Source organism: Leptinotarsa decemlineata, unplaced genomic scaffold (genome assembly GCF_025532065.1).
Source record: "Leptinotarsa decemlineata unplaced genomic scaffold, Ldec_3_MD MMD2_tig00004307_RagTag_RagTag, whole genome shotgun sequence".
Lineage (NCBI taxonomy): Eukaryota > Metazoa > Arthropoda > Insecta > Coleoptera > Chrysomelidae > Leptinotarsa > Leptinotarsa decemlineata.
In genome coordinates this window covers 13054463-13082122 of record NW_027412606.1, presented here as the reverse complement: position 1 = coordinate 13082122, position 27660 = coordinate 13054463, and the positions used below count along the sequence as shown (strand labels likewise).

General features: G+C 32.9%; 1 protein-coding gene across 4 annotated transcripts in view; it reads left to right on the top strand.

Annotated features, from left to right (window-relative positions):
* Positions 1-258: 258 nt before the first annotated feature.
* The window catches only part of Cht6 (Chitinase 6), a 170761-nt gene continuing 143359 nt past the window's right edge, over positions 259-27660 (top strand). For 3 of the 4 annotated variants that reach the window (XM_074179014.1, XM_074179015.1, XM_074179013.1), the window contains exon 1: positions 262-550. In XM_074179014.1, the coding sequence (XP_074035115.1) occupies positions 539-550 (12 nt within the window). In that variant the 5' untranslated portion in view covers positions 262-538. Of the gene's footprint in view, positions 551-27660 lie in introns of all 4 variants that reach the window. The other variant, XM_074179016.1, reaches the window with a different exon arrangement.

The window sequence follows — 27660 nt, the reverse complement described above, 5'->3', positions numbered from 1 at the left end:
TATGAGAGAGCATATTATTCAGAAAAATATGCGGACTGAAACTTATCGAAGTATATGCCATTTTTCAGTGAATGGGTAACAGTTTTCAGGAACAGACAATCAAAACAATTGAGAACATTTAATAGCTTCTTTAGAAATTGCTGCAAATACCTAATTGTCGCACTACATATGCGAAAGAACTCGGTTTAAAAATAAAGCTTATGACTACCCCCGCCTTTATTTCTTACACCTTTCACTCTCTTACCAAGCCCATCCGCGGACAACAACAGTGCTATTAGTGTTTCTTGCAGAAGAACTGCTTCGATTCATCGACTACACGTCAGCGAAAGAGATTTCGTGAGGTAGTGCCGCGATAATTAATATTCATTCCGCATATTATTTACTTCGCCCAGTGTGTAATATTTCGTTATTCATTTTACAAGAAGGGTTTTTTCGGTGTTTCGCAGAACACGAGTCAGAACAGTTCGTTGATGCTTGATATGTGAGCATTTTGTATTCTTATTGTAGTGACATTAATGATTGGATAGGATAGACGATCATGATGAATTCGGTGAGTACAATATTTCAAAAAAAAAGGAAGTGAACTAGGGTTATACACACGAGATGATTTGAAAAAAAATACCTTAGGCAATGTGGTTTTTGCTTCAGTCTTTTGGGGAAGAGCATTGGTATTATGAATCAGCGCAAAAGGTACACACAATGATTTTTTTCTGAATATTGCGGATATACCTACGACGGACTTCCAATTCATGTCCAAAGAATATCTTATGTGCGTACGAAGAACTTTCTGTGTATATCAATCTGTGATTCCATCAGAAATCCTTAAATGATATTCATCAGGTAATTTTCATGCATATTCATGACATGTCCTTAATGGATATCGCAAAGATGCATAGATATTTTTCAAAAATAGCTCATGGGAAGTGGTTTCTTCATTTATCATGAAGTTCTCTCATCTTTAGAAGATGTTTGAATATACATTAATGAATTATAAAAAGCTTTTCACAGAAAACATTATCACTTATATTTTACCTTATACATATTTAAGTGTTATTGAAAAAATATGAGACATTAAAAAATTCCATTATTTTCCAATACAGGAGTATGCCAATAAATTATAAAAATCCTAACAAAAAAAGGAAAGTGAAATAAAAATGAGGAGTGGTGCCTGTGCGAAAGTAGTGATTCACATTGGATTTGAATCGCTGGAGATTAAATCCATTAGAAAAGACTTCTCAGGAAGTTTATTGCATATAAACGCAGTTCTCCAAATGAAAGAGTTCTTAAAGAGTGAAGTTCGAGGTGTATTGAGTTGAATCTCAAAACAATGAGCAGCCACAATACGTCGCGTATTTCTGATATGTAACGCTCTTGGTGGAATCAAATGTGCCAAGTCACTTGAACATTTTCCGTGAAAGTATCTGTGGAAGAGAGAAAAATCTCCAACCTTCCTTCGATGTTCCAGACTATCAAGTGTTCGTGTCTCCAATCAGGCGGATGGCTCTTTTCTGGATGGCATCCAGCAGCTTCAGGGTATGTTTGGGGACAGAAAGCTTCATACATGAGAACAATACTCCAAAAAGGTCTGATCTCAGCTTCATAAAGCATCAAAAGTTGCTGAGGTGTGTACAGTTTTCTGGTTCGGACAGTGTTCCAAGTTTTTTAGAAGCACCCTTTCCAATTCCCCCAACAAACTTATCGAATTGTTTATCCTGACATTATTATATCCGGTTCAGAGACATTTATCTTTTTCATGTATTGGAGCTTACTTTCATGTATTCAGCTTATTTAGTAGAATATTTAAATGCCATATTGTCGACTTTTTTATTTCCAGACTAGAAATAATATAAAGCTTGAAAAATATACTAAAAATAAAAAAAAAAACCTCAGATGAACTATTGGAATAGAATGAATAATTTTTCCTAGTCTAGTGAGGAATATCTTATGCACGTCCATTTCACATCTAGGGATAAACTGGCCTGAATTATTTGTGAAATGAATATCCACAGAATATCTGACAATTCAAGTAACACTTTATTCTGCGATTTTATCTGAATATTAGTAAAAATCTCGCAATGAAGTGTACTTACTTCGGTATCGGCCAGTTCCATCACATATGTCCAAGGAGACATTTATTGAGTAACTATTTCTATCCACAGCTTCACACGATTTTTCTGATGTTGATTTATTCATATATACAAATGTCTATTTCAAGGATTAATCGCAACACTTCGGAATTCCAAGTATTTGGGATTTTGGCTTTGTGGTATGTGTAAAATCCCGTTGTGTATATCTATATCTACTCATCTTCATTATTTCAAATATCATACTGTCACCGTTTTCATTCACCTTCATTGATGATGTCATTTGTGTTGTCGCAAAGGACAAACCATAAAAAATACTTGAAAAAGTAAACAGTTATAACCCCAAATTACAATTTACTACAGAACTTCAAGATAACAATACTATCCCTTTTTTAACTTACATACATACTTTACATACAAAAATGATTCGCAGAGATTCATTAATAACAGATTGGTATATTGAACCAATAAATTCGGGGAGATATATTGCTTATAATTCGTTTCATCAAAAATCAATGAAAATAAATCTAATTCTCTGTTTGAAAAAAAAAATGATCGAAAAACTTGTTCATCCCTCAGTAAAATAAAAAAAATACTGTTATCGGAAAATATACTAATAGAAAATACTTTTCCAGAGAAATTAATAAAATTATTTTCAGAATTGCCAGTAAGACAGAAAGTACGAATGAAAATACTCATAGTCAGAAAGAAGACAGAATGAAATATTCTTCAAAAATAATAAAAGTTTTTCACAATGAAAATAATATCAGTATTTCTAAAAAGAATATTGAAGTTAATGGAGAAATTGAATCACGGTTAACAGATTCTACAGCTGTTTCAAAAAAATCAAACGTTGTTTACAATATACCATGCAATAATTGTGATTCAAATTTTATTGCAACAACTTCCAGAACATTATCAAGCAAAATAACTTCACACAAAAGTAATATAAAATTAAACAAAAATTAATGTGCACCAACTCAACATTCTATGGAAACATGACACAAAATTCAGAAAAAAATATGTCCAAAAGGCTTTTTCAAGAGTGATCTTCATTAACAAAAATCCTAATAACGAGTGATTCGAGTAATAATAACATAATAATGAACGAAAAAGCAGACATTGATAATCTAGGTATAATTTACAATTATTTACTAGATATAGATAAATCTCCATAATATTCTCAATTTGAAATAGTTACACGTTGTATAGAATCATTAAATGAGCATATATCAAATATAAATCTTTTCAATGATAATGTCACTATTTTCATTACAGTAAGCTTTGAACATGACATAACTAATATCATATATCTGAAAATTATAACATTATTACTGTCAATTCTCTAATTTTGTAATACATTTTTTCATTTAATAATTCATTTTCAATTGTGAAACTCAGATTACTTGTGAGTATTGTCCATTTTTTTAAGTTCATTTCTATTGAATTTCATTTTAGAGTCCTAACGAAGTCTCTATTCAAAGACGAAAGCTTGGCGATTTTGAGTATTTATTTTGTAACGTTTTCAAAGGTTTCAGAGTGTGATGCCGGACCTGTCGGAAATCAATTATTCTTTCTAAATGAAAAGTCTTTTGAACAAAATCACGAATTCAATAATACCAGAATTATTACTCGAATCACTTGTATATAAAGGGTTTGTCTTTTATAGATATATTCAACAGCATTCTTCAGTTTCGTCATTATTCCAAAGTTGAATGAATATGATTGAGTATATGAAGGTTTTCGGTGTTCGTGTTTTACAATGATTTTTGATGCATCTGCTCCTTGAAATAACCAGTTCTCAAAGATCAAGGTCCCAACGTAAATTATACGAGTAATGTATTGAGAAATTTTTAGTTGTTTTTTTTAGTGAAGGGATTTCCGTATTTTAAATACACGCCTTATCATTGGCTTGTTATAGAAGATTAACAGAATGATTCAGGCAGTTATAATGATCTTGAAGTATTATCAAAATAACAGAAGACCTTTTGGCTTTCTACTACTCCACCTTGATACAAAAAAAGATGAGGGAATCTTCCAAAGAAAGGAAGGAAGTAATCAATTTGAAAATAAGTAACTCTTACACATGGATGTGTAGATCATGCAAAGAAGTAACTTTCAGACACAAACTGAAAGTCCTCCTGAAACAGCTACTTTCATATAAACATTGATCTACACGAAAGAAAAAAATTATTTCAAAACGAATACTTCTATATGAACACTGAATTATACAGAAGATACTTTTCTCTACTCAGTTTGAATTTCAAACATTTGTTGTGGAATAAAATCAGATATCACTGACATGGAACACTGCCATCCTCACTGGTATACATCGATGTTTCGCCGTAAGACACTTGCCCTAAGGCTCTTTAGTACCAAATTGGATAACATTACAGAAAATACACACAATTCATTCATGAATTACGATTTTTAATGTCACGGAATAAGCTTGATCTGCTTATGTCATCGATGACATCGTAATGACATTCATTCACCTATTTGATTCAATACCAGCCAAGAGGAATCTTATTTGAATTGAAGGGGTTATATTTTAAGGAGTGATTAATTTTTGGGAAAAAAATTTTTTGGCTTTCTACTACTCCATCTTGATACAAAAAAGATGAGGCGAAACATCGCTGTATACCAGTGAGGATGACAGTGTTTTATGTAAGTGCAATTTGTCACCATTCATTTAAAGTAGAACTCATGTGAATGATATCTGATTTTATTCCACAACAAATATTTGAAATACAAACTGAGTAGAGAAAAGTATCTTCTGTATAATTCAGTGTTCATATAGAAGTATTCGTTTCGAAAGAATTTTTTCTTTCGTGTAATTTAATGTTTATATGAAAGTAGCTGTTTCAAGAGGACTTTCTTTCAGTTTGTGTCTGAAAGTTACTTCTTTGCATGATCGAGGATGACAGTGTTCCATGTAAGTGCAATTTATCACCATTCATTTAAAGTAGAACTCATGTGAATGATATCTGATTTTATTCCACAAGGAATGTTTGAAATACAAACTGAGTAGAGAAAAGTATCTTCTGTATAATTTAGTGGTCATATAGAAGTATTTGTTTCGAAAGAATTTTTTTCTTTCGTGTAATTCAATGTTTATATGAAAGTAGCTGTTTCAGGAGGACTTTATTTCAGTTTGTGTCTGAAAGTTACTTCTTTGCATGATCAACACATCCATGTATAGAGTTACTTATTTTCAAATTGATTACTTCCTTCCTTTCTTTGGAAGGTTCCCTCTTCTTTTTTGGTATCAAGATGGAGTAGTAGAAAGCCAAAAACTTTCTTTCCCAAAAATTAATCACTCCTAAAAATATAACCCCTTCAATTCAAATAGAAGACTATTATGACTGAGAGATGACATTTGTTACAAATCAGAAACAAAAGTCACCAACTATAAATATTCACTATTACATTTATTGTTTAACTATTTTATTGATCGTAGAGTTACCGTCCTTATTGTATTTGAAAACATACGATGTTCAAACTTCAAAATATTTTATGCTAGCAACTAATAAAAGAAATTGTCCATAACTATTCATGTCACCTATTTGCTCAATTTTTTTGATGCTTTAAACTTTGAAAATTCATATAGAAAAAGAGGAATGCTCATATCATATTGAAATTCGAATTAAAATTTCAAAAACATCATTTCTAATCCAGATTTGTAACTTCAAACCAAGTTATCTACGACGTTTCGAGCGTCTTAAGGTGATGATTGGGATGGCATTTCACCTTATAATAATTCATTTTCCCAACTAATCATCTTTTCATTTCATTATTTATTGTTCATTAGATTTGTTTTGTTTAGTATTTTCAAGTGAGGAAAATTTAAATTCCTAAAATTCAATAAAAACAGTGATTATAATTATGAAAACGATAACTATTAGTTCCTGCTTTGATCTACTGGAAAAGGGGATAGAAACTATTTATGTAACCGTTTCATTGGAACTGAAGGCAGTTGCATATATTTTCAATTCTCATTTTGAACAGATCAGTCACATTTTAAAATGTTAGTCAATAAATAATTATTTCAAATAAAGACATTTTCCAGCAAAAAACCTTCTACTTCAATAGTAGTAAGGTAGTAGGAAGTACATATAGAAAGTGAAAAACTTAAAGAAAAACAATTGAAAAATATCAATAACAACTATATAGAAAAATGTGTAGGTTATCTTGAGTTTGAATCACTATATACTTAATTTTTCATAATGTTTTGAATATTTGACACTCTTGGAAGCATCTCTCTTTCTCTACAATAATAATTTGATATACTTTCTCACATTTTCATAACATAAGTTATTTATACTACTGTAAAACTGAATGCATTTATTCAGTTTGATCCCAATCATAGGAATTGAATTCATAAAAATTTATTATATTGTAAAAAAGTAATTTTTATATAATCCAATATACGTAGGGGGCTGTGGTTGTTTGAGATAGACTTGAAATATTTATCTTGTTCGATTGATGACCTATTCATTTTGCAGAAATTCATTCAAATTATTTGAAAATGGTCTAATAAACCGAAACTGGTCGTAACAACAAATAAACTCAGTAGAAATTAGACAAAAGTTATTTTCTTTATTCTGTATAGGAAATATTTATGATGCATCATATTTCATTGAAGAGTTTTCATTGATACGTACGAAATCATAGATGGAACACAAATTATTTTGGAAAGAAATCACAAAATTTCGAATTTAAACACGGATTTTGACAGAGTCCTTAGATGGGATTCCCCAAAATTTAACACTACTCCGGGTTCATACTCGGAGTCGGAATCGAACAAATATTTCGGAAATGAAATGAAATGAAATCGAAATTGTTATTGAAAAATTTAATTGATAAAATTATAAAAATCAATTTTTTTCAATTCCGAGTTTGAACTCGTAACTTTATTAAATTCCAATTGAAAACTCTGAGTTTTCTGAATTTTCTACGCTTGTTAAGGTACGTAAAAATTCTTTTCATCCTGTTTCGTAAATTTTCCATTCTCCACGTACCTAATATTGAAAAAATAAAAATTTCAATGAGTTTTCATACAATAATCACTTCACGAATAACTTTTATAAATTTTTGAGATGTTTAACTAGACAGATATTTAATTTTCCAATTGAAAAAATATATTGTATATGAATGGTTTCTCAATATGCTGAGTACTGATTCGGTAATATTGCATATTTACAATTCATGTTCTCTTTAACAATATATATCTGTATGATATTTTAACTTCCTTGGTTCAAAACACTGTTTCCGGTGTTGTTTGTATTATAATTCGTCGCCGTTATGAGTGAATACTTCTGATAGTCGTGTTAGTGAATACATTCTCGATATAGAATATTGAGAATATCTATCTATATAAGGATGAAATTCAATATTTCTCCAAGAAAATTCCATAATGTATATTTGCTAATTTTCGAACTGTAAATTTTATGGAAATAACGGTACTTAAATGAATCCACAACAAGTCATGGATAATCTTTCAACAATTTTCAAGTGAAGCAACTTGGCATGGAATTGTTCTATTTTTACTTGTATTTTATTTCACCATTATTTCATTTCAGGTTTTTTTGCTTAATATAATTGTTTTTTCAGCTATTCATTTTTAATTCTTCTTTTTTAGTTCTTGGAAGTCCGAACTAATAGAAAATAAATGAATTTTGTTTTCTTCATCTTTAAGTTGCCTCTTTTTCAGAACTGAAAGAAAAAAATCATTGGGAAAACATACACGTAGTCGAACATTTCCAATTTGAAATTTCAAATAATCAGGTAAATACATCTCATGAATAATAAAATGCAACAGTATGAAACAGTCTCTAACATCATCAACATTTTTTATGAAAAATCCAAAAAAAATATATGAATCTTTAAAACGCTCTTTGCAAATATGATTCAACAGAAATAAAAAAATATCTGAATTGTCTCTCAAAAAGGTGTAACTTGACTCCTTCTACAATTTAAATATTTTTAGTGGTTGATTTGTGAGGCAGAAAGTTGAGAGTTGTCAGTGATACATAAAGCCTACTGAAGGATGGTTATCTACTCGTACCTTTTTTTATTTTATATTCACGAAAAACGGTTATAATGCTGGTATCTTTTTGGCAACACTGTTTTTGACAGATCACGCGTGAATCTTGTCTTGTGTCATTGTCAAACTTATTCAGTTTGATCTATAATTTAACCATGAATGGACTCACGAATGAACAATGCTTGCAAATTATTAAATTTTATTATCAAAATTCATTCTCGGTGAAGAAAGTGCATCGTGCACTTCTTCCAGTTTATGGGCAGTTTCGTCGGCCTACTGAGGGAGCTATTCGAAAGCTTGTGACTAAATTTTGAACCCAGTTTACATTATTGGACATTAAACCACCAACACGCATACGTAGAGTGAGGACCGGCTGTATCCGCCAGTGTTCGTGATGACTGTGAAATATCGATTCGCCGCCGTTCGCAGCAATTGGCCCTCTGTTACTCCACTACGTGGGAATTTTTGCGAAAGGATTTGGGTGTAAAACCTTATAAGATACAACTGGTGCAAGAATTGAAGCCACACGACCTCCCACAAGGAAGTTGGAGGAAGATCCACATTTTTATCGAAAAATTGTGTTCAGCCACAAGGCTCATTTCTGGTTGAATGGATACGTTAACAAGCAAAATTGCCGCACCTGGAGTGAAGACCAGCCACTAGCATTGCAAGAGCTACCGATGTATCCCGAAAAAGTCACTGTTTGGTATGGATTATGGGTTGGTGGCATCATCGGGCCGTAGGTACTTCTTCAAAGACGACAATAGCCGGAACGTTACTGTGAATGGCGAGCGCTACCGTGTGATGATTGACGACTTTTTGTTGCCCAAAATGGAAGAATTGGACATGCCCGACATGTGCTTTCAACAAGACGGTGCCACATGCCACACGGCACGCGAAACAATAGCCCAATTAAGAGCCGCCTTCAGTGAACAGTTTAGCTCACGTTTGGGGCCCGTCAATTGGCAGTCTAGATCGTGTGATTTAACACCTTTGGATTATTTCGTGTGGGGTCATGTTAAGGTTCATGTCTACAGGGACAAACCAGCAATGACTGACGCTCTGGCGGAAGGTCATCTTCGTTTCATTCAGGCTTGGAGTCCAGCTCCCCTACCCTTTTGGCTGATTTTTGATCTCGAGAAGGACCAATGGGTTCATAACTGAGGGGGATGGTGGTATGAAGTCCTCAGACATCAGTGCCGTCCTTCACGGGATACCCCTACCTGGCTGGGGTGGGATGGATGAAAAAGTTATTCGTCCGTTAACGGGGAACATGAGGGCCTCATTCGACAGAGTGTCGGGGCCTTCTATATCAGGAGGGGTCGTCTACAGCATAATCTGTGGCTTCCCTAACTAACTGACACTCTGGAAGCCAATATTGAAGCATTTATACGTGAAATACCGGTCGATATGTTAGAGAGAGTATGCCAAAATTGTACCTTGCGTATGGACCATCTGAAGAGGAGCTGCGGACAATATTTGCATGAAATCATTTTCGAACATTAAATTATATTGATCGTTCTATCGATTCCGATAAAGATTTCATCAATTTTTTTAAATTTTTTGTGCTGTTTTGAAAATCAAATCCTATACTTCTTAAAAAATCACTACGAGTAGGAGATCAGTTTTCTCACTTCTTCAAGATTACAGCTAAGACCAAATGAACAGCTTAATCATGTGCATATTCTGAACGTTTAATAATCATTAATCGTAATAAATAATAAACAATCAATAAGAAATTGATTTTGTTGAAATGATTGAATACAAAATAATCTAGAAACAGACGAGTCGCCATTAACAAGTCAGTTCAATATGTATATTTTGTCACAAGACTATTCAATTTGCTTTCTAATTTCTTTGAACTGTATGGTTGAACTTGTAAATAAACTGTGTATCCTACAATATAGTGTTTGTTTTGAATAAAAATAAACCAAAGAAAAACTAAGAGCAAATATATGAAGACATATCGGTACATGAAGTTGCAGAGGTAAATTGATTTTTGAAAAATCACTTGTGATTTCTACTCATTCAGCTTCTAATCCACTACATACTATACTATATGAAAATTTCATAACTTTGTTCGAAAAAAATCGATCCTAATATTTATGATTTCAACATAGAAAACACATATCCACTCTGGAGAGTATAAGATTTTAACAGCTTCAAAGTAATTTATAACATTATTTGTAGTATTGGTCATAACCTCGATGAATTCTTAATATTTTAAAAAGTATTAGATCTGAAGGCAAATTACATGAAGAGACAGTTCTGTGAGCCAGTTGAATGATTCAATATTCCAAAAATCTGAATATTTGTAATTATTGATCTACTTAGACAATCAAAAATCAAATCAATATTTAGGCACTTTGGGGAATCATTGAGATCCTGCAAGGCTGCAGGAAAAAATGAATCAAAATAACTAACATTGAAAATGGAAGATTAAAAAGAAAAAATGGATATCATAATCATTGATATCTTTCGTGAATCATGTATGTCAAACTAAAGAGATATTCTGAAAATATACTTTGGAAGAGGAATGTCTCAAGTTTAAAAAATATTTTTAAAATAATTTTAAAACACTAAAGTTAACTCTTTCAAAAAACGTATCAAGAAAGTTACGATAATTACAATCAACGAATGTAATGAAATGAAAACAATAAAAATTGATAATGATCCTCCAGATATTGTAGAAAGTTTCAACCATTCCTTAATGAATGTGGGAAACAAATTAGCCAATAAAATTAACATTTAAATACACTGAAAAATATTTTTTCAACATTCTACAGACGAAAAGAAAATGAAAGATATAAGTATTCCAATTAAAATACATAAACATTTCGAAACAGTTTCGAACAATTATAAGTTTTGTTAGTGGTTTTATTATGTATTTAGCAATGAGTTTTAACATTTCAGTTTGAAATTTTTCAAACTCATTGCTGAATACATAATAACTAAATAATTTTCATGAGCATTGAAGCTTTAGATAGGTATAGCTACTTATAAATGTGCGAAAAAGACTAAGATGACAAATTACAGATCAATCTCTCTGATATTATATTTCAGTAAAACATTACAGAATATTTTCAAAAACAGACTGAATGAATACGAAGTGATATCCGAGACGCAAAATGGTTTAAGAAAGAAAAAGTCAACATGAGATGCCATTCAATAATTAACTGATAAAATCAAAAATGCATTCATTAGATAATGAAAATTCAACAGTTACCGTATTCATTCAGGCTTTCGACCGTGTCGACCGTCCACACTATACCTACATTTAGGACTACTGACGAGCAGAAAACAAAAAGTGATATTGGAAAATAGCGTGGAAAAATCACGACATATGGTGTACCTCAAGGGACAGTGCTAGGGGCTATTATTTTTTGTAATTTGTATAAACAGTCTGGTAACAAATGGAAATAAGTGGAGAAATAATCAGCTTCGCGAATGACCCGGAAAAATTTCATATAGAGAAAAATTGGTTTGACTGAAATGATTGAGAATGAAAATTTAGGAATGAACTGGACAACTCAAAAATGATCTGATAACTAATTTCTCAAAAACAAAATATATACCGTTCATCAGTCATGAAACAAATCTTCCTAATCATGACATGAATTTTATGAATTTGTTATCAGTCCTTTCCAAGATGATGTATATTTGGGTACTATGATAGAAATAGATCCATATTTCAGATGACATAATCACAACTACATGTGTGAAAAATTGCGATGTATGTTCTATATGTTCAAGCAATATCTAGATTTCAAGCATAAAAAATCATCTATCAAAGTTAGTGAATAATAATAATAATAATAATAATAATATCCATCGACATAACGCGGCCCTAAGAGTGCTATATTACCATCTACGACACTCTTACGGTATTGATGAGACACCGGTGTTGCCCTACACTCCGGGGGATATTGAATCCGTTGTGGGGAACGAGAAGTGCCGAATTTATTGGAACTATTCGTTCCCCACCCTCAAGCTCATATAAGCTAATAAGCCTAATGTAGTCCTTCTCGACCACCAGAGCAAAACGATATTTGTCGTGCAGTTTTCAGCTCCTGCCGAGACGAATATCGTCAGAAAAGAGGAGGAAAAACGGATAAAATATCGAGATTTTCTTTTCGAACTCCGCAGATTCTATCCAGATCACTGTGTCAAGATGGTTATTCTGATTATTGGAGTCCTTGGTGGAATGATGTCCTCTCTACTCTCGAATTTTAAAATCATACCGGCTTGCCGCACTAAGGCAGAAATCTTAGCCGCACATTTTCAGTATATATACTCCAAAGTTTAAAAAATAAAATAAAATACAGATGCATACATCAAGTTAGAAAACACAAAGCAGATTAAAATTTGTTTTTAATTTAGGAGCCCTGTTTAGATGCCATAAATTCTCCAAGTGAATAAAAAGCATGGCCTTTCAGATAGTCTTTTACTGCTTTTTTGAAAGTGATGAATCTATTTCCACTCTTTATATTAATTAGAAGGTTATTATAGATTTTTATCGATGTCATAAAAGGTCCTTTGTGAACTTGTGACAGATGAGCCTTGGGTAAGTAAAGTTTGTCGCCACTTCTAGTAATATACTTATTTACATCTTTAAAGGTTGGAAAATCATTTATATGTTTTTTTACATATCAAGCAGCCTCGAGAATATATGTACATATAGACTGATGACAGTTAAAATTTTTCATTATTAAATACACAGCGACACAAATCAGTGCATTTAAGATTGAACATGCTTCTGAGGATACTTTTCTTCAAAATTAGTACTCTTTCAATATTGTGGATATTTTGTACAGTTGTATACTGAAAGCTGTTTAACCACGTCATACACGTCAAGTTGTTTTAGAGAGGTTTGATGTCAGACCACTTGTAATGCACCAACTTTTCAATTGACTAATGCAATGTGTGGAATTTTTCGAAAGCTGTTCATCACTCATTGCCTCTACATAGAGGACGTATCTTCAGCAAAAAGGGTTAGAAAGTAATTGTGAAGGTTTATATCTAAATCAGTCAGTAGCCAAGCGGTTCGGCGTGGGTGCTTTGTTCACTCACTCGAATTAACTGCCTTGTTGGTCGGTGGTTCAAGCCCTAGTCTGAACGATCGATCTTCACTTGCTACCGTCCAACCCGTGTTAGGAATCACACGTTAAAAGGTAAGACCTCGTTAATCCTTAGCTCGCACAAGTTTCGACTTCTGAGGGTTGTTGTTCGTAGGGGTGCGACAGCTGGTTAACGGAAAAACAGATTTTAAACAGATTTTTTAAACAGATTTATGAAAATGAGAAAAAGTGCTGGGGCAACAACCATCCCTTGAGGTACTCCACAAGTAACGTCTAGGTAATCTGAAGGATAAACAGTTCCATTTTTTACTATTCGCACTTGTTGGGTTCTATCCATCGAATAGGTTTCTATCCATGACAAGTAAGGTTCTCTAAATACCACATGAGTCTAGCTTTTGTAGAAGCAGTGGGTGATGAACCGTATCAAAGAAACGTGCAAAGTCAAAAAAATGGCAGAAGAAGTATTCTTTTTACTATCAAAGTTCTCCAGTAATACTCTATAAAATGATAAGATAGCATCTTGGGTAGAACAGCCTTTTGTAAATCCATACTGTCTTGCAGTGAATGTGTTTGATTTTGATAGAAATGATATGTTTTTTTTTAATCCTTTTCTAAAATCTTCGAAAAAACCAAAATTTTTAGGACTTGTATAGTCACCCCTCTTGTGTACAGAAACAGTTATAACTTTTTCCAATTCTTTAGGAAAACTGCCAGTTCTGAAAGAGACATTCACCAGATAGACAAGAACATCTGATATAGTTGCAGAGATTTATTTCAGAAGGTCACATGGAACCTCATCGAACCCACTTGATTTTTTACAGCAATTAGTAACAACAAAGCACCAGAAAAAAATCAGCTGGTCATGCTAGACCACAGTTATTCAACCAGAAAAGAAATCATTTCACCTTTCATGAATAAATCAGTAGGTCAATGAGATTATCTCTTTTTAGGTCCAAAACCAAAAAACTTTTAATACATCAAAAGTTTTTCCAGATGTCTTTAGAACAGTATTGAAAACGTATGTCTTGTATGATGTTGCGGTTTTGTAAAATTTTACCAAAAATCTCACAATGAAATGTTGCTCAAATTTCATTCCTGTATTCTAAGTTTTCTATTTTCTCATATATTAGCTTTCAATAATACTTCATCCCTGAATACTTCAAAAATGCATTGGATAAGTTAAAAAAAATTAAACTTAATCAAACTTCTGTTGGGATATCTTCCAGTTGAGTAATTCTGCCACATTACTTCAAATTAAATTTTTCCTTGACTTGGCTGTGAACTGTTAAGTTTTCTGAAAATGTTTCATAGTATAATAGATTCGATCTCTAATTCTTTTCATATAGTTACAAGCTTCCAGTTTACTTCACTGCACTGTTGTTGTTCACGTCACGTGACCCTCAGAATGGCAAAACTAACGTTGTATGCTTCGCTCACTATGCAATGCGATATTCACTTTCGAGACTAGTTGAAAGGAACTCCGTTCTCCTACAAATAAGATTCAAATCTCTCCTTTCAATTGCCTTCTCGAATAATCTTCATGGTAAAATAATCAAGGAGATAATCTCACACCCAAGCCGCGTTGTTTTGCCTTGAATGATCCCATAGATTAGATTCCAAGTACGATTTTCTATAGGACGACAAAGAGTGGGTACATCATTAACGGGTAAAAGTGAGTGGGTGTGATTAACAGTTGAGAACAATTCAAGAGTGAGTTCATGATGAATATCGAATAATACTTATACTTATATTCTCATTAGGTGAGAGTGAAAGTTGAGCGCGTAGAATGTGCCGGTATGATATTCGACGATGAATATTTACTTGATTATCTAATGTGAGTTGCTGGAATACACAAATGATACAAACTCCAAGAACTATTGCTTCAAGTTTAGAGTTATCCTATAAAAAACGTAGTGAATCAAGGATGGTTGATCGGACGATGATTGCTTGTCTGTCGGTGTTGTTCCTAAAAGGACTTGAAATCCCTGAAAGAATCAATATAATTAAAAGGATTAGAAAAAAAATAACAATTATATTAAGCAAAGAAATTGAAATTACAATGAAATAAAATATAAGCAACAACTGAAAATTGAACAATTACCAAAAAATTAAAATTGAAATTGAAAGATTTCAAGCCAAGTTACTTCACGAAGCGACGTTTCGATTGTTAGTATCCACAATCGTCTTCAAGTGATGACTGTTGTGGCTTATATTTTATTTAAATTTAATTTCAGTATTTTTGCTTGATATAATTGTTATTTTTTTATCTAATCCTTTTGATTTTTTTATTCTTTCGGGGATTTCCAATCATTTAATATCCTATTACACAATGTATGTCCGAACTAATGATATGCACCATGAAACATTGTCAGCTACCTTCAAACAAAAGAAAAAATTTGGTAACACATTTCTGTGAGAAAAAGTAGATAGATAGAAATAGTAGATAGATAAAGAGCCGCTTTCTTTTGGAGACGGATCACTGGAGCATAACACGTTTTGTTCAATATCCGTGATCTACAGAAACAGAAAATTTACATTGACTTTTTGATTTCTCGAGGGATCAAAAAGCAAATATATTACATATCGGATGGATAAATAAATAAATAAGCATCGCAGAACCGTCACATGATGAAATTCTCTGGAAACATGAACATTTTTTACAGACGACAATCTTGAAGGTGATAATATTCATATTAAAAAAAATTGTCGTAGTATTAGTGAATATGAACATGATAAAATGAAACTAGTTTGATTAAAATGTTAGCCCAACAACCTGCCGAGATGACATCTTTATAATTTCTCAGTGGAAATTAAAATATATTTCCGATAAGTTTCAAGTAATTTATTTACCTATGCGGTTTTTCAGTAGTACCACAATAGTAGTGATTTTAAAACAACAAAACCACATTTCTGGTTACTTTTGGAACATATCTCAAAAAGGCCAAACCAGAATAGTCCACATTGTGAGTTTGGGAAAATGTGTGGTTTCACTCTCATATTTTATCGGAAATATATCTAATAATAATCAGGGAACGTATGAAAAAGTCGTTAAATCAAAGCCAGAATGATATTTTATTCAATGCTAGTAAACCAGGTAACCCAACAATTTCTTTTTGAACTTCAATTAATTTATCTATCTACCAAACAACTCTGTTATTTTGAGAGAACATTTCTTTTGAAGGCAATTAATCCAGTGAAAATATATATACTTGTCAAACAAAGCTCAACTCTCTAACACTTAATCGTTTCAAATATATCATACCGAGAGCTTTATATCTTTAAGATATGTTCATATAGGTTTCATTATTTAGAAAACTATGTTTTTAAAAAGTGTCTAGAAATGTATCACAAAAAATATAATGTTTCAGCTTAATAATGAAGTTATCTTTTCCTATATATTTCTGAAAAAAATGGAAAACGTGATTCTGACCAAAAAACTACGATTGACATTGTTGATACATCAAAATAAATTTCGCCTGGCAATCTCTGGGTTTTCAACTTCAGATAAGAAGAAAATTAAAAATGTTATTCAGTAGCCCAAAACTGAATATTAAAGTCAAAATTTTAATATATTTGTTTGATTAGCTACAGTTCGGTATATATATATATATATATATATATATATATATATATATATATATATACTAAGAAATAAAAGTATTATTATCCCTCAGTAAGCCCACAGTTCAACGTCAATTCAACGAGTGAGAAATTTGGCCATTATCACTCTTGTTAATAAAGTTTATAAATCATTCGAGCGAGTAGAATTTTGACTTATGACATGAATATGTTAGCAGATAGAATAACATTTACTTGTGGAGGATATCTCGAATCAAAGTAATACCATTGAATTTCATAACAAAAAGTAACCGAAAAAAGCATTTAAATTTACTTTCTATTTTTTGTTATGAGTATTTTATTTAAATTTAAAATAGTTTGCGAATTGAGTGGAACAAAAAAAATGTCGGAGAAGTGACTTGACTGAAGATTGAACGCAGGATCTTTAGTACACTAGCCTAACATCGTAACCACTTTCAACTCCCAGAAGATGATTGCAAATTAGTATGACATAAAGCTGAAGTTTCTTATCACATTCAGTTTGCTTTTAAGAGACGAATTTTTGAAAAAATATTAATTTTTCGCCTCATTACTCGTTTTCACTTTTCGAGTCCAAGTTTTCATTCTTGTTTTCTGTTAGAAACTATATGTTTTAAACGAACGGATAGTTCAATGATTTACTTTGACATTTGAGAACATATTTTGAAGTAGGACATTTTCAAACCTTATTTGAGATTGAAAACTCATCTGTGATTGGCCACGGGGTAGTAAGTTATGAATCTTCTCAATTAGAATTGTTCGAAGGGGTGAGTTATGGATCATTTTGGCTATTTACTTAACAACTGTAAGTTGATTGATGATTTTTTCAATAGTCATAGAAAAACACATTTTCTTTTGTATTTCAGTGTAATTTTTGCACTTGATGCAATTTTTAATATTCTCTCCTAAGTGGCAATGTGCTTTTTTGTACTTTTAATATACACATAACTATTTTTTTTATTTCGAGTGATTCTCGCTGTATACAGAGTATCCAGACAGATGAGCAATCAGAGTTTAAAATTTTAATAGTCATATTATTCAATTTTGATAGAAATTATCTTGGTTTGCGAATTAGCATCTTTTGTTACCGCAGTATTAGTTACCCTACGTCATTTAGAATGAACCAAATAAATTGACCAATTTTGCAAGAAGTTTTTTCTAGACTTTTCTGGAAAATCAGCTCGTCCTTTGTCAACAATAAATACTAATTAATAATAAGCGTCACTAAAGTATTTCAATATCCTTTGAATTAAGAAGAAGCTCGTAATCGCTTTCTTGGATTCCTCGTTAATGGTTAATGAAATTTTAATATATTCTGTCTGCTGACCATCTTCGCTTGATGACCCTCATTTTGGTTATTTGCTCAAGCGTTTCCAAAAGTGAGAGTTATTAACATTTTGTGAACAGAAGTCGCAATCAATTCCGAGTTGTTGAAATGAATAAATTGATTTCACAACTGAATATTTCGGTGATTCGATGGCTTGATGTTGTAAAATAGCAAACATTGCCCCAAAGGGAAATATAACAGTATTCTAATTCAACATCTATTTTAACCCCCTCTACTCTTGATGGTGAGTATATATTTTCACCAATTTTTCAATTTATTTTCTTTCATATTGAAAGATATATTAATTTCCTTTGATTGTGTCACTTCTTGATCATTAGCTTCGTGTTCTGGGTAGACAATGTTAATAACTCTCCGAGCCACCTATTAGGAGCATCATGGATATTCACAGTCCGTCAGCCATATAACATGGCAAAATCATCCCAACTTCGACTCGAGAAAAATATCTCTTTTCCAAATGGCAGTTGATCTGACAGAGAATATTCAGTACGATGCAAATATATGGAATAAATTCGATATTCACAAAAGGAGCGTCTTTCGGAAGAAATCAAAAAACAGGTCAACTTTAATTTTTGACGGCCCATCTCATGATATTCATATGAAAGACGTTTCGTCACCAGTGTTGGCGTGATGACGTAATCGACAATTTTTTTAAATGCAAACAGGGGTCATGTGGCACCCCATTCAAAAGGTCTACTAGTCGTCTATTCAACGGTATAATGGTTTCAATATGTATTATTACAGGGTCAACCGAAATTATGTATTCAGAAGACTGGAATTACAAATAATAGTAATTCGTTGAACCAAATAATGCTATGCACCGCCACTGAGAATAAAGTATCGTACTGTCTTCTATTGTTTTTGTTGATTAGAAAAAAGAAATGGTGATAAAAGTCCTACACTCTACTTGAGATTAGTCAATGTCATTGAAGTGAAGTATCATTGAAGCGGTTGACATTATTTCTAGAAAAATATTTAAATCACTTATAATCTGGCAATGAAAGTAACAGAAACCCAAAGAATCGAAATTTTAATTATGATTGGCTGTGGAGATAAAGGCAGAAGTTCGTGATTTATTCAATGCGAAATACCCCAACCGAGAACCCGTTTCTCAATCAACAATAAGTAAAATTGAGAAAAAGTTTCGAGAAACGGGCCATGTTAAAGATCTCCCAAAAAGTGGTAGAAAATCAATTTCAGAAGTCCAAAAACATGATGTGGTACTTGCGTTCCAAGAAAACCCCCATACCAGCACGAGGCAAGTCGCACTGGATAATAATTTACACCAATCGACTGTTGTTAGAGTGTTGAAAAAAGAAAAGTGGCATCCGTATAAAGTTCAGCTGGTCCAAGAACTGTTAGAAGATGACTTTGACAGAAGAGTCGAATTTTGCGAAATCATGATGGAGCGCTCGCACAGAGATCGGAGTTTCATACAAAATATAATATTTTCAGATGAAGCTACTTTTATGCTCAACGGTCACGTAAACCGTCAGACTTATCGATACTGGGCAAGAGAAAATCCACATTGGATGGAGGAGCATAGCACCCAATATCCACAAAAAGTGAATGTTTGGGCCGGAATTTTGAACAACCAGATAATAGGACCATACTTTTTTGAGAAAAGCGTAACTGGTGCTCGGTACCTTCACTTTCTTCAAGATTATCTGATGCCACAACTGAATCAGCTATTTCCAAATAGAAATGATTTGTGGTTCCAGCAGGATGGGGCGCCCCAACACTACGCCGTTGATGTACGAACCTACCTGGATACTGTTTTCCGAGGAAAGTGGATAGGAAGAAGAGGGCCGATCGAATGGCCACCAAGGTCTCCGGATTTGACCCCGTTAGACTTTTTTTATGGGGATACTTGAAGAGTAAAGTTTACCAAAATCGACCAAATGATTTAGAAGAGTTGAAGAAACGCATCAGAGCGGAGATTGCACAAATAACCCCCGAAGTTCTCGGAAACGTTATAGAAATGAATTCAGTGCCCGGCTTTCCCATTGCATCATAGCTGAAGGTCATCAACTTGAACATTTATTATAATTTTATTGTACTTCAATGAATAACATGTTTTGGTTCATCTTGTGTAAATGAATATTGGCATGGTTATACCGTTGAATAGATGATTAGTAGACCTTTTGAATGAGGTGCCACATGACCCCTGTTTGCATTTAAAAAAATTGTCGATTACGTCATCACGCCAACACCGGTGACGAAACGTCTTTCATATGAATATCATGAGATGGGCCGTCAAAAATTAAAGTTGACCTGTTTTTGGATTTCTTCCGAAAGACGCTCATTTTGTAAATATCGAATTTATTCCATACATTTGCATCGTACTGTATAATTCACCTCACTTGAGAAGATATTTTAGGTACTATGACACAAGCTCTTGCTATATATGTTACTCATCGTAGAAAAAAATATTTCAAATTAAACGTGAGATCCACGAAATGTGATAATATTATTTTTAATAATCGAAGTGTCATAATAAAGGAATATAATTGGAACCAATCTACCTTGTTCCTATTATGTATTGCAACAACACTGAGATAATTCCAATTCACAATTACCGTAATCTTTTTAATAACTGATGTCTTGCAATTTTGTGGTTATGGTATAGACTGGATCGATAGCAATTACGGATGACCGACATATGGAAATTGATATGGATGGTTTTATCAATCAAATGCATTGTTTATGGTATGAAATCACTGATTCATATTAACTGACTTTTATACCGCAAAAATTTGAGCAGATTATATCAAGGTTGTAGTATTTTATTCACAATACTGCTTTTTATAAACTTTCTGATGAGCCATTAGTCAAACTCAACTTGCTTTTTGATTAAACGGTTTTTAGCTTGCCCTGTTTGTGGGTCAAATTGAAGTTTGACCCCTTTCCTGTTGACAGATTGATCTGATATATCTGATATATTTTTTTTGATGACAATACAATTTAATAAATTCTGTATCACTGTAAAATGACGGATGACATATTGTTTCACAACTACCTCAATATGGGTATCAAATGACAGGGCCTGACTAGTAGAATAATAGTACACTTTGAAAAATTCAAATGGCCGCAGCTACAAAATGTATCGAAAAGTTAGATTGAAACAAATTGTTGGGGAATGAACCTTGTAATACTGAGGCACTAAATGAACTTGAAAGAATGAAAAGAATTGAGTAACAAAATTAGAAACTAAAAACTTGAAAACAAATTTTTTATGTTAAACGGTTTTATTGGAGAAAAAAAGATAATAATGATGTAAAAACTGTAAAAAGTGTACGGAAAACTAAACAATGATTTGAAAAATAATTCGTGAGGTCTTAGGTAGCAGTCATCACATCACTCTCCTCAGCAATCTACGGTTTCGATCAGATGAAAAAATAATAAAATTGTTGAGCGTAGTTTTTACATATTTACTCAGGTTACGCTACACCAACGATTTAATTATATTTTTTGTCTAATCAATATTGATCAGATAAAAAAAATAATAAAATCGTTGAACGTAGGTAGTATTTACATATTTACTCAGGTTTCCCTACGCCCAACGACTTTATTATTTTTTTATCTGATCAATACCGTATATTGCTGAGGAGAGTTGTATGATGACTGCTACCTAGGACCTTCCGAATTATTTTTTAGCTTTCAGTACCTCATTTACATCATTATTATTATTTTTTCAATAAAACCGTTTAACATGAAAACATTTTTTACTTATTTCATTATTAATTTAAATTATTTACTAGGGAATCAAAATGCTGGCTTCTCAGGTAGGTCCGTGAGTTATCAATATGTTCATGGTGTACTGGTATATTTATCTAGGTTTTTTTTAGAATTTATATGCGATGTTGGATATTACCTACACGTCAGTTTTGAAGAAATTACAGGAATAAAAATTTCACATTTTCAAACTTTCATTTTTATAATCTGAAATTAGAAGTAAGGTATATCCAGGGTTACATTTTGTTTTCCGGAAGGGCCAAAAAACATTATGTTTGTGTATAATATTGTCTATTAATTTTTTCTGTAGTGCACCTGGAAAATATCAACATCTGTTCAAACCCTTCGAAACCCCTTACATACATCACAGTGTAACAAATATAAAAAAAAAATAGTTGGAGTCATCTTTTGAATTATTTGTAAAAAATATTTCTATCTCGTTAAAAAAACATTTTTTTGAGTTCAATGTGGTTGGCAAGGAAGTTGATTAATACTTGTTTACTTTCGTGATAGCTAAGGAAAATCAGCTCAAACTACATAAATATAATGGTTGAACAATTATACATACCAGGAAAAATATTCACAATTATTCTTTTCCCTGAGGGTGCAGAATGATTGTGAATTGGGCTAATCTTAAAATAACAAGAAAGAAAAATATCAATACGAAACTTCTTTTTAATCAAGAACCATGACGATTTTCGCAATGATTGTTTATACCTAGCAATCCAAACCGACGAATGTGTGTTTATTACACAATTCAGGTGAATCGAATACACACACACGATTGTGGATCATTTGAAATTTCAATTATTGTGCCTCGGCTCACCTTGTCATATTAGAAATCGAAATACTCCACAATAAATCCATCAATTTATTTCATCAGTTCGGACTTCCATTGTCCGAACTGAAAACAGAAATTTCAGAAACTGACATTACAAATAAATAACATACCAGCAACAACCTTCAAACAAACGTTGAATACCCGGAACCAGAGACTTATTTCGGGGATATGAGAAGACTATGGTCAAGCTTACCAAAGAAAAACCTCACCTTAGCTTTTTATGCAGAGCTAGAGACAACAACATCATACTCAAAGGTTTTTTGCTGAAATCGCCAATCCCAGGAGAGAGAGCCAGACGCATATTGGAACGCGCCAGCCGAGCACTGATGAGGTCTCAAATTAATTACCACCGTTGGAAGAGGTCAACTCTGATGCAGGATGCAACAGAACGATTTGAAGAAATAAGAAGAGAGACCTTGGAAGAGAATCATGGACCAATCTTTGCCAAGATTGAAAGCACGTGCATGAAGATCCGACAAGACATGGAGAATAGCCACAACAGGAAGTGGGGATAGTTGGTGAGAAAACAAATGCAGAACGAGAACAGGACAACTATGAAGCCGCCAATGTCATCAACATGAGTTCCCGCCCGCTCACGTACATAGAGGAATATTTGTTGAGGAAAGGTCTAGACTTCGCCATTGCACCAACATCTGTACCCACTTTGGAAATAATAACTGCAGTGGAATCCTCCAGTTCCCTTATTGATCAGATCAAGGCAGAAGAATTCAGATCGAAAATCAGAGAACAGCTATATCGAGAAACAGCTCCAACTTCTAACATCAGCAATGAAGAACGAAGAACCCTGAATGGGCTACGTAGAGACAACACCATCAAGATCTTACCTGCAGATAAGGGAAACGCTACTGTTGTAATGGATACTGATCTCTAGGAATAGAAGATCGGAGAGGTGCTTCAGAAAGGAAAATATACAAAGATCGTAAGAGACCCTACTGCATCAATTGAAAAGAAGAAAGATCATCGCTGACACCGCACCACAGTAAGCCCCCTGACTTGTATGGATTACCCAAAATCTACAAAAAGGATGTTCCGCTCAGACCGATCATTAGCTCCAGAGACTCAGCCACTCACAACTTGTCCAGATTTTTATTACCAATAATTGAACCACTGCAAGGTAAAACATCATCTTTTGTGAAAAATTCAAGGCATTTCGTTGAACTACTAGGGAAATCGAAGTCAAAGAGCAGGATCAACTGATCAGTTTCGACGTGGAAAGCCTCTACACCAACGTTCCTGTCGAAGAAGCACTTCAAATCATACAAAAGAAGCTATCCGAAGATGGAGACCTGAAAGAACAGACTTACCGATACAAGTAATCATGGAATTACTAGGATGCTGTGTACGAAACTGTTACTTCCAACCAACTGAAGGACGAATTCTTTACGCAAGATGAGGGACTGCCAATGAGATCTTCATTTTCACCGGATATATATATATATATATATATATATATATATATATATATATATATATATATATATATATATATATATGTATATATATATATATATATATATATATATATATATATATATATGTATATATATATATATATATATATATATATATATATATATATATATATATACAAATAGAGATTTTATCGAGTGTGCATGATATAAATCAAACACGTGGTCGTGTTAGATGTAGCCTGGGAATTCTAGGTCTTCTAACTGGAACCACAAATGTGCGGTTGGCTCCTGTTGTTGACTCCGTGCGTTTGTGTTGTTTCCTGCTTTCGGCAAACAAGTGTTGCCCATCTTCACACTTGGCTGCACCGCGCTGATGAGGCCAATAGCCAGAAACACGTGTCCGCGGTTTGCCCCCCTGTTTGGAGTGTTGTATCCACGAATTTTTCATTTTTGAGAAACCGCCACAACCAGTACTAGAAGGATTGGTCCAAGTATAACATTCAGGATATGCTTCAGATCTGGGAACACTATCCGTAGCATCCTCACGAAAACCAGGCCACCAAACGCGGACTGCGATTCCAAGAATTGCATTTACCGGATACCCTGCGAGTGCGGAGAATCATACATCGACAAAACTCAGAGGCCATTGAAAGTTCGCATTGCTGGGCACAAGAAACACACACAGCGAGGAGAAACCAGCAAATCCGGAATAGCAGAGAATGTTTGGACTCATCAACATAACATCAAGTGGGCTCAAGCTGAAATCATCCACAAAGAGGAACACTGGTTTAGGAGAAAATTCAAAGAAGCGGAGAGAGGGCAGAGGGGATAGGTGAAAGCACTTGAATGACCTATAAATAGACAGATCTCGGAGGAATAAGTCCAGTTATCACCCGAAGACGTCGTGGAAGTTGTTTTTGAATCTTTTAATTTTTGTTTTTCATTTTTTGTTAATAATATTTTTTTATTTTTTTCAGGGATTTCAAATCAATTTATATTATATTAGACAAAGGAAGTCCGAACTGATGAAATACACCAAGAAACATTGTCAACCACCCTCAAACAAACATCAATTTATTTATTATTTTTATCCAGTTCCACTTTGAAAATGTATCTTATATCCTGTTTTTTTTTATATTTTTAGTGATAATAATTATTTGCATTATTGCTATTACTTATCTATCAACTGCCAAATCGTTAGCATCCAACTAGCCCTTCATTTGTATACCTATAAGGAAACAAACAGTACAGCTTGGCAAATAACAAAAAGTTTTCTTTGTAACAACCATACAAATTTGACTGAAAGCTATCGATACCAATTTTCTTTTCATGAACTTGATTACATGAAAGAAGAAGGTCCTTTCTGAACAAGTACTTCCTTATGAACATTGAATTAAACGAAAACCAGTTTCACTTCGAACATACGTTATGGAATTGAAACAGATGTACGGTACACAAAGTAAAATATATTGTTGATATAATGGAATACTATCATCCTCAATTGTGTAGTGTATTTCGAAGTTTCGTTACAAAACACTTGTCTCATCTCCTCATCAGCATCTTTTTGGATATCACCACAAAATCAAGGACTTTCAAAATATTACGACTGTATATCAACGAGATAACTCTGCTGTTATCACTAGAGTATAAACATTCATACTGTCAGTTAATTTAATCGCATATAGCAGGGGTGGCCAACTTGATTAGACCCAAGATTGAAACCCTGTGCGATGTACCAATTATATACTTCTTGAAACCTTAAATGAAACATAAGTTCAGTACACAATTATACAATTATTTTATTAAGGGGAAAACATAAAACTCAATACAGGGTGTTTTTTGAACATAAGGCAAAAAATGAAGGGACTATTTGGACTAGTCTAAGGATATTCTGTACTTTGATGCTTCTTGATAGAGCGAAAGATACGGGACGAAGATACGGGACGAAAAAGAATTTCGATAATAACAATATTCTGGTAATTATTATTAACGTAGCCGAAATAAAAGTAAAGCGTACTACACTGGACCTACCAAGTAAAAAAATCTAAAGTCTTTAGTTTATACTACTTCAGTGGAAGATGTGAAAGATTTGAGAAATCGACTGACTCACATAAATATGTTGAACTAAAATACGAATGCAGTTGTTCAACACATTTCTTCAAATTTGGATGTTTCTCTTTGGAAACCAATGCCCAGAAATCTAGGATAAAGAAAGCAAACCCAAGTTTCCTTGAGAATGGTCTAACAAACCGAAACCGGTCGTGAGAAATAAAACACTTAGTAGAAATCAGACAAAAGTTATTTTCTTTATCCTATATTCAATATGAATTTCTACAAAATGAATAGGTCATCAATCGGAGAAATTTAATCGCAGCCATAGTAAAAAAGTTTTTTTAATGATCCCTCTTAAAATTTTCCTTTTTGATCTATTCCAAACAACTTTTCTGGATAGAATTTTTTGATAAAACATGTTTAATATAGTTTTTCCAAAATCTTGTTGATTTTTTATCCAGCGGGCTATGATTTATCGAAAACAGGGCAGTTTATTTCATTGGCTGTTGCGTTTTTCGAAACTACATGATAAAACACAAGTTTTGGATGCGATTTCAAGTAATACATCCTGTATATCAGTACTAATTTGGTTGAAATTATTTCTCATATAGTTTTTTATGAAAGATAGGAGTGAGGAGAAAATATTTTGGACAAATAGATCATTATGATTCACTTCTTGCCTGAATTATCAGAGTTCAAATTGCTGTACTTTTCGAAGTACCTCTACCTATTCCCCATCAAGAACCATTCTGAATGTTGTTTAGGAGCTCTGTAGAACGTTGATCCCTTAGGTTGATGGATTAGATAACTTATAACTTGATCGAAAAAATATTTATTGCTTGACTGAATCTCAAAAGAAAGAAATTATATAACCCACGTATTTGATGAAAATGATACCAAAATGATTCTACACACACCATAGGAAGGGTAAGATTTGGTTCAGAAAGGCAAAGAACAGTAACTGTTGGGAAGATAATACAAGCGATATTTTGTTGAAAAATTAATGCAAATAAAAACTGGTACGTAAATTAATTTTTTAATTGGGAATTATTATCTACTAATCAGTATTTATGAGAAAGTGCATGAAAATTTCTAATTTATCTCGTTCCTCAAACAACAATTAAATTTGGGTGTGCAAACTTTTATGTCCGAAAAGTGAGAGTTATTCACACCTTTTTGACAGTGTATCTTCAGTTCGTTTACTTAGTAATCGGTTTGTACATGCTAGGGCGTGGAATAAGTTTTCTCTTTCAACGAATAATCACTGAATATTTTCTAGTTGATCGTTCACTTACAAGTATTTTAATAAGTAATTCTCACTGAATCGAATGCAACTTCATATCATGAGGCACAGATGAGTATTAACAGCACCATAAATAAAAATTTTGATAAACCTGGCGATAACTAATGTCCTGCGGGTAGTTGAGAGAGATTCAACAAAATTAAAAA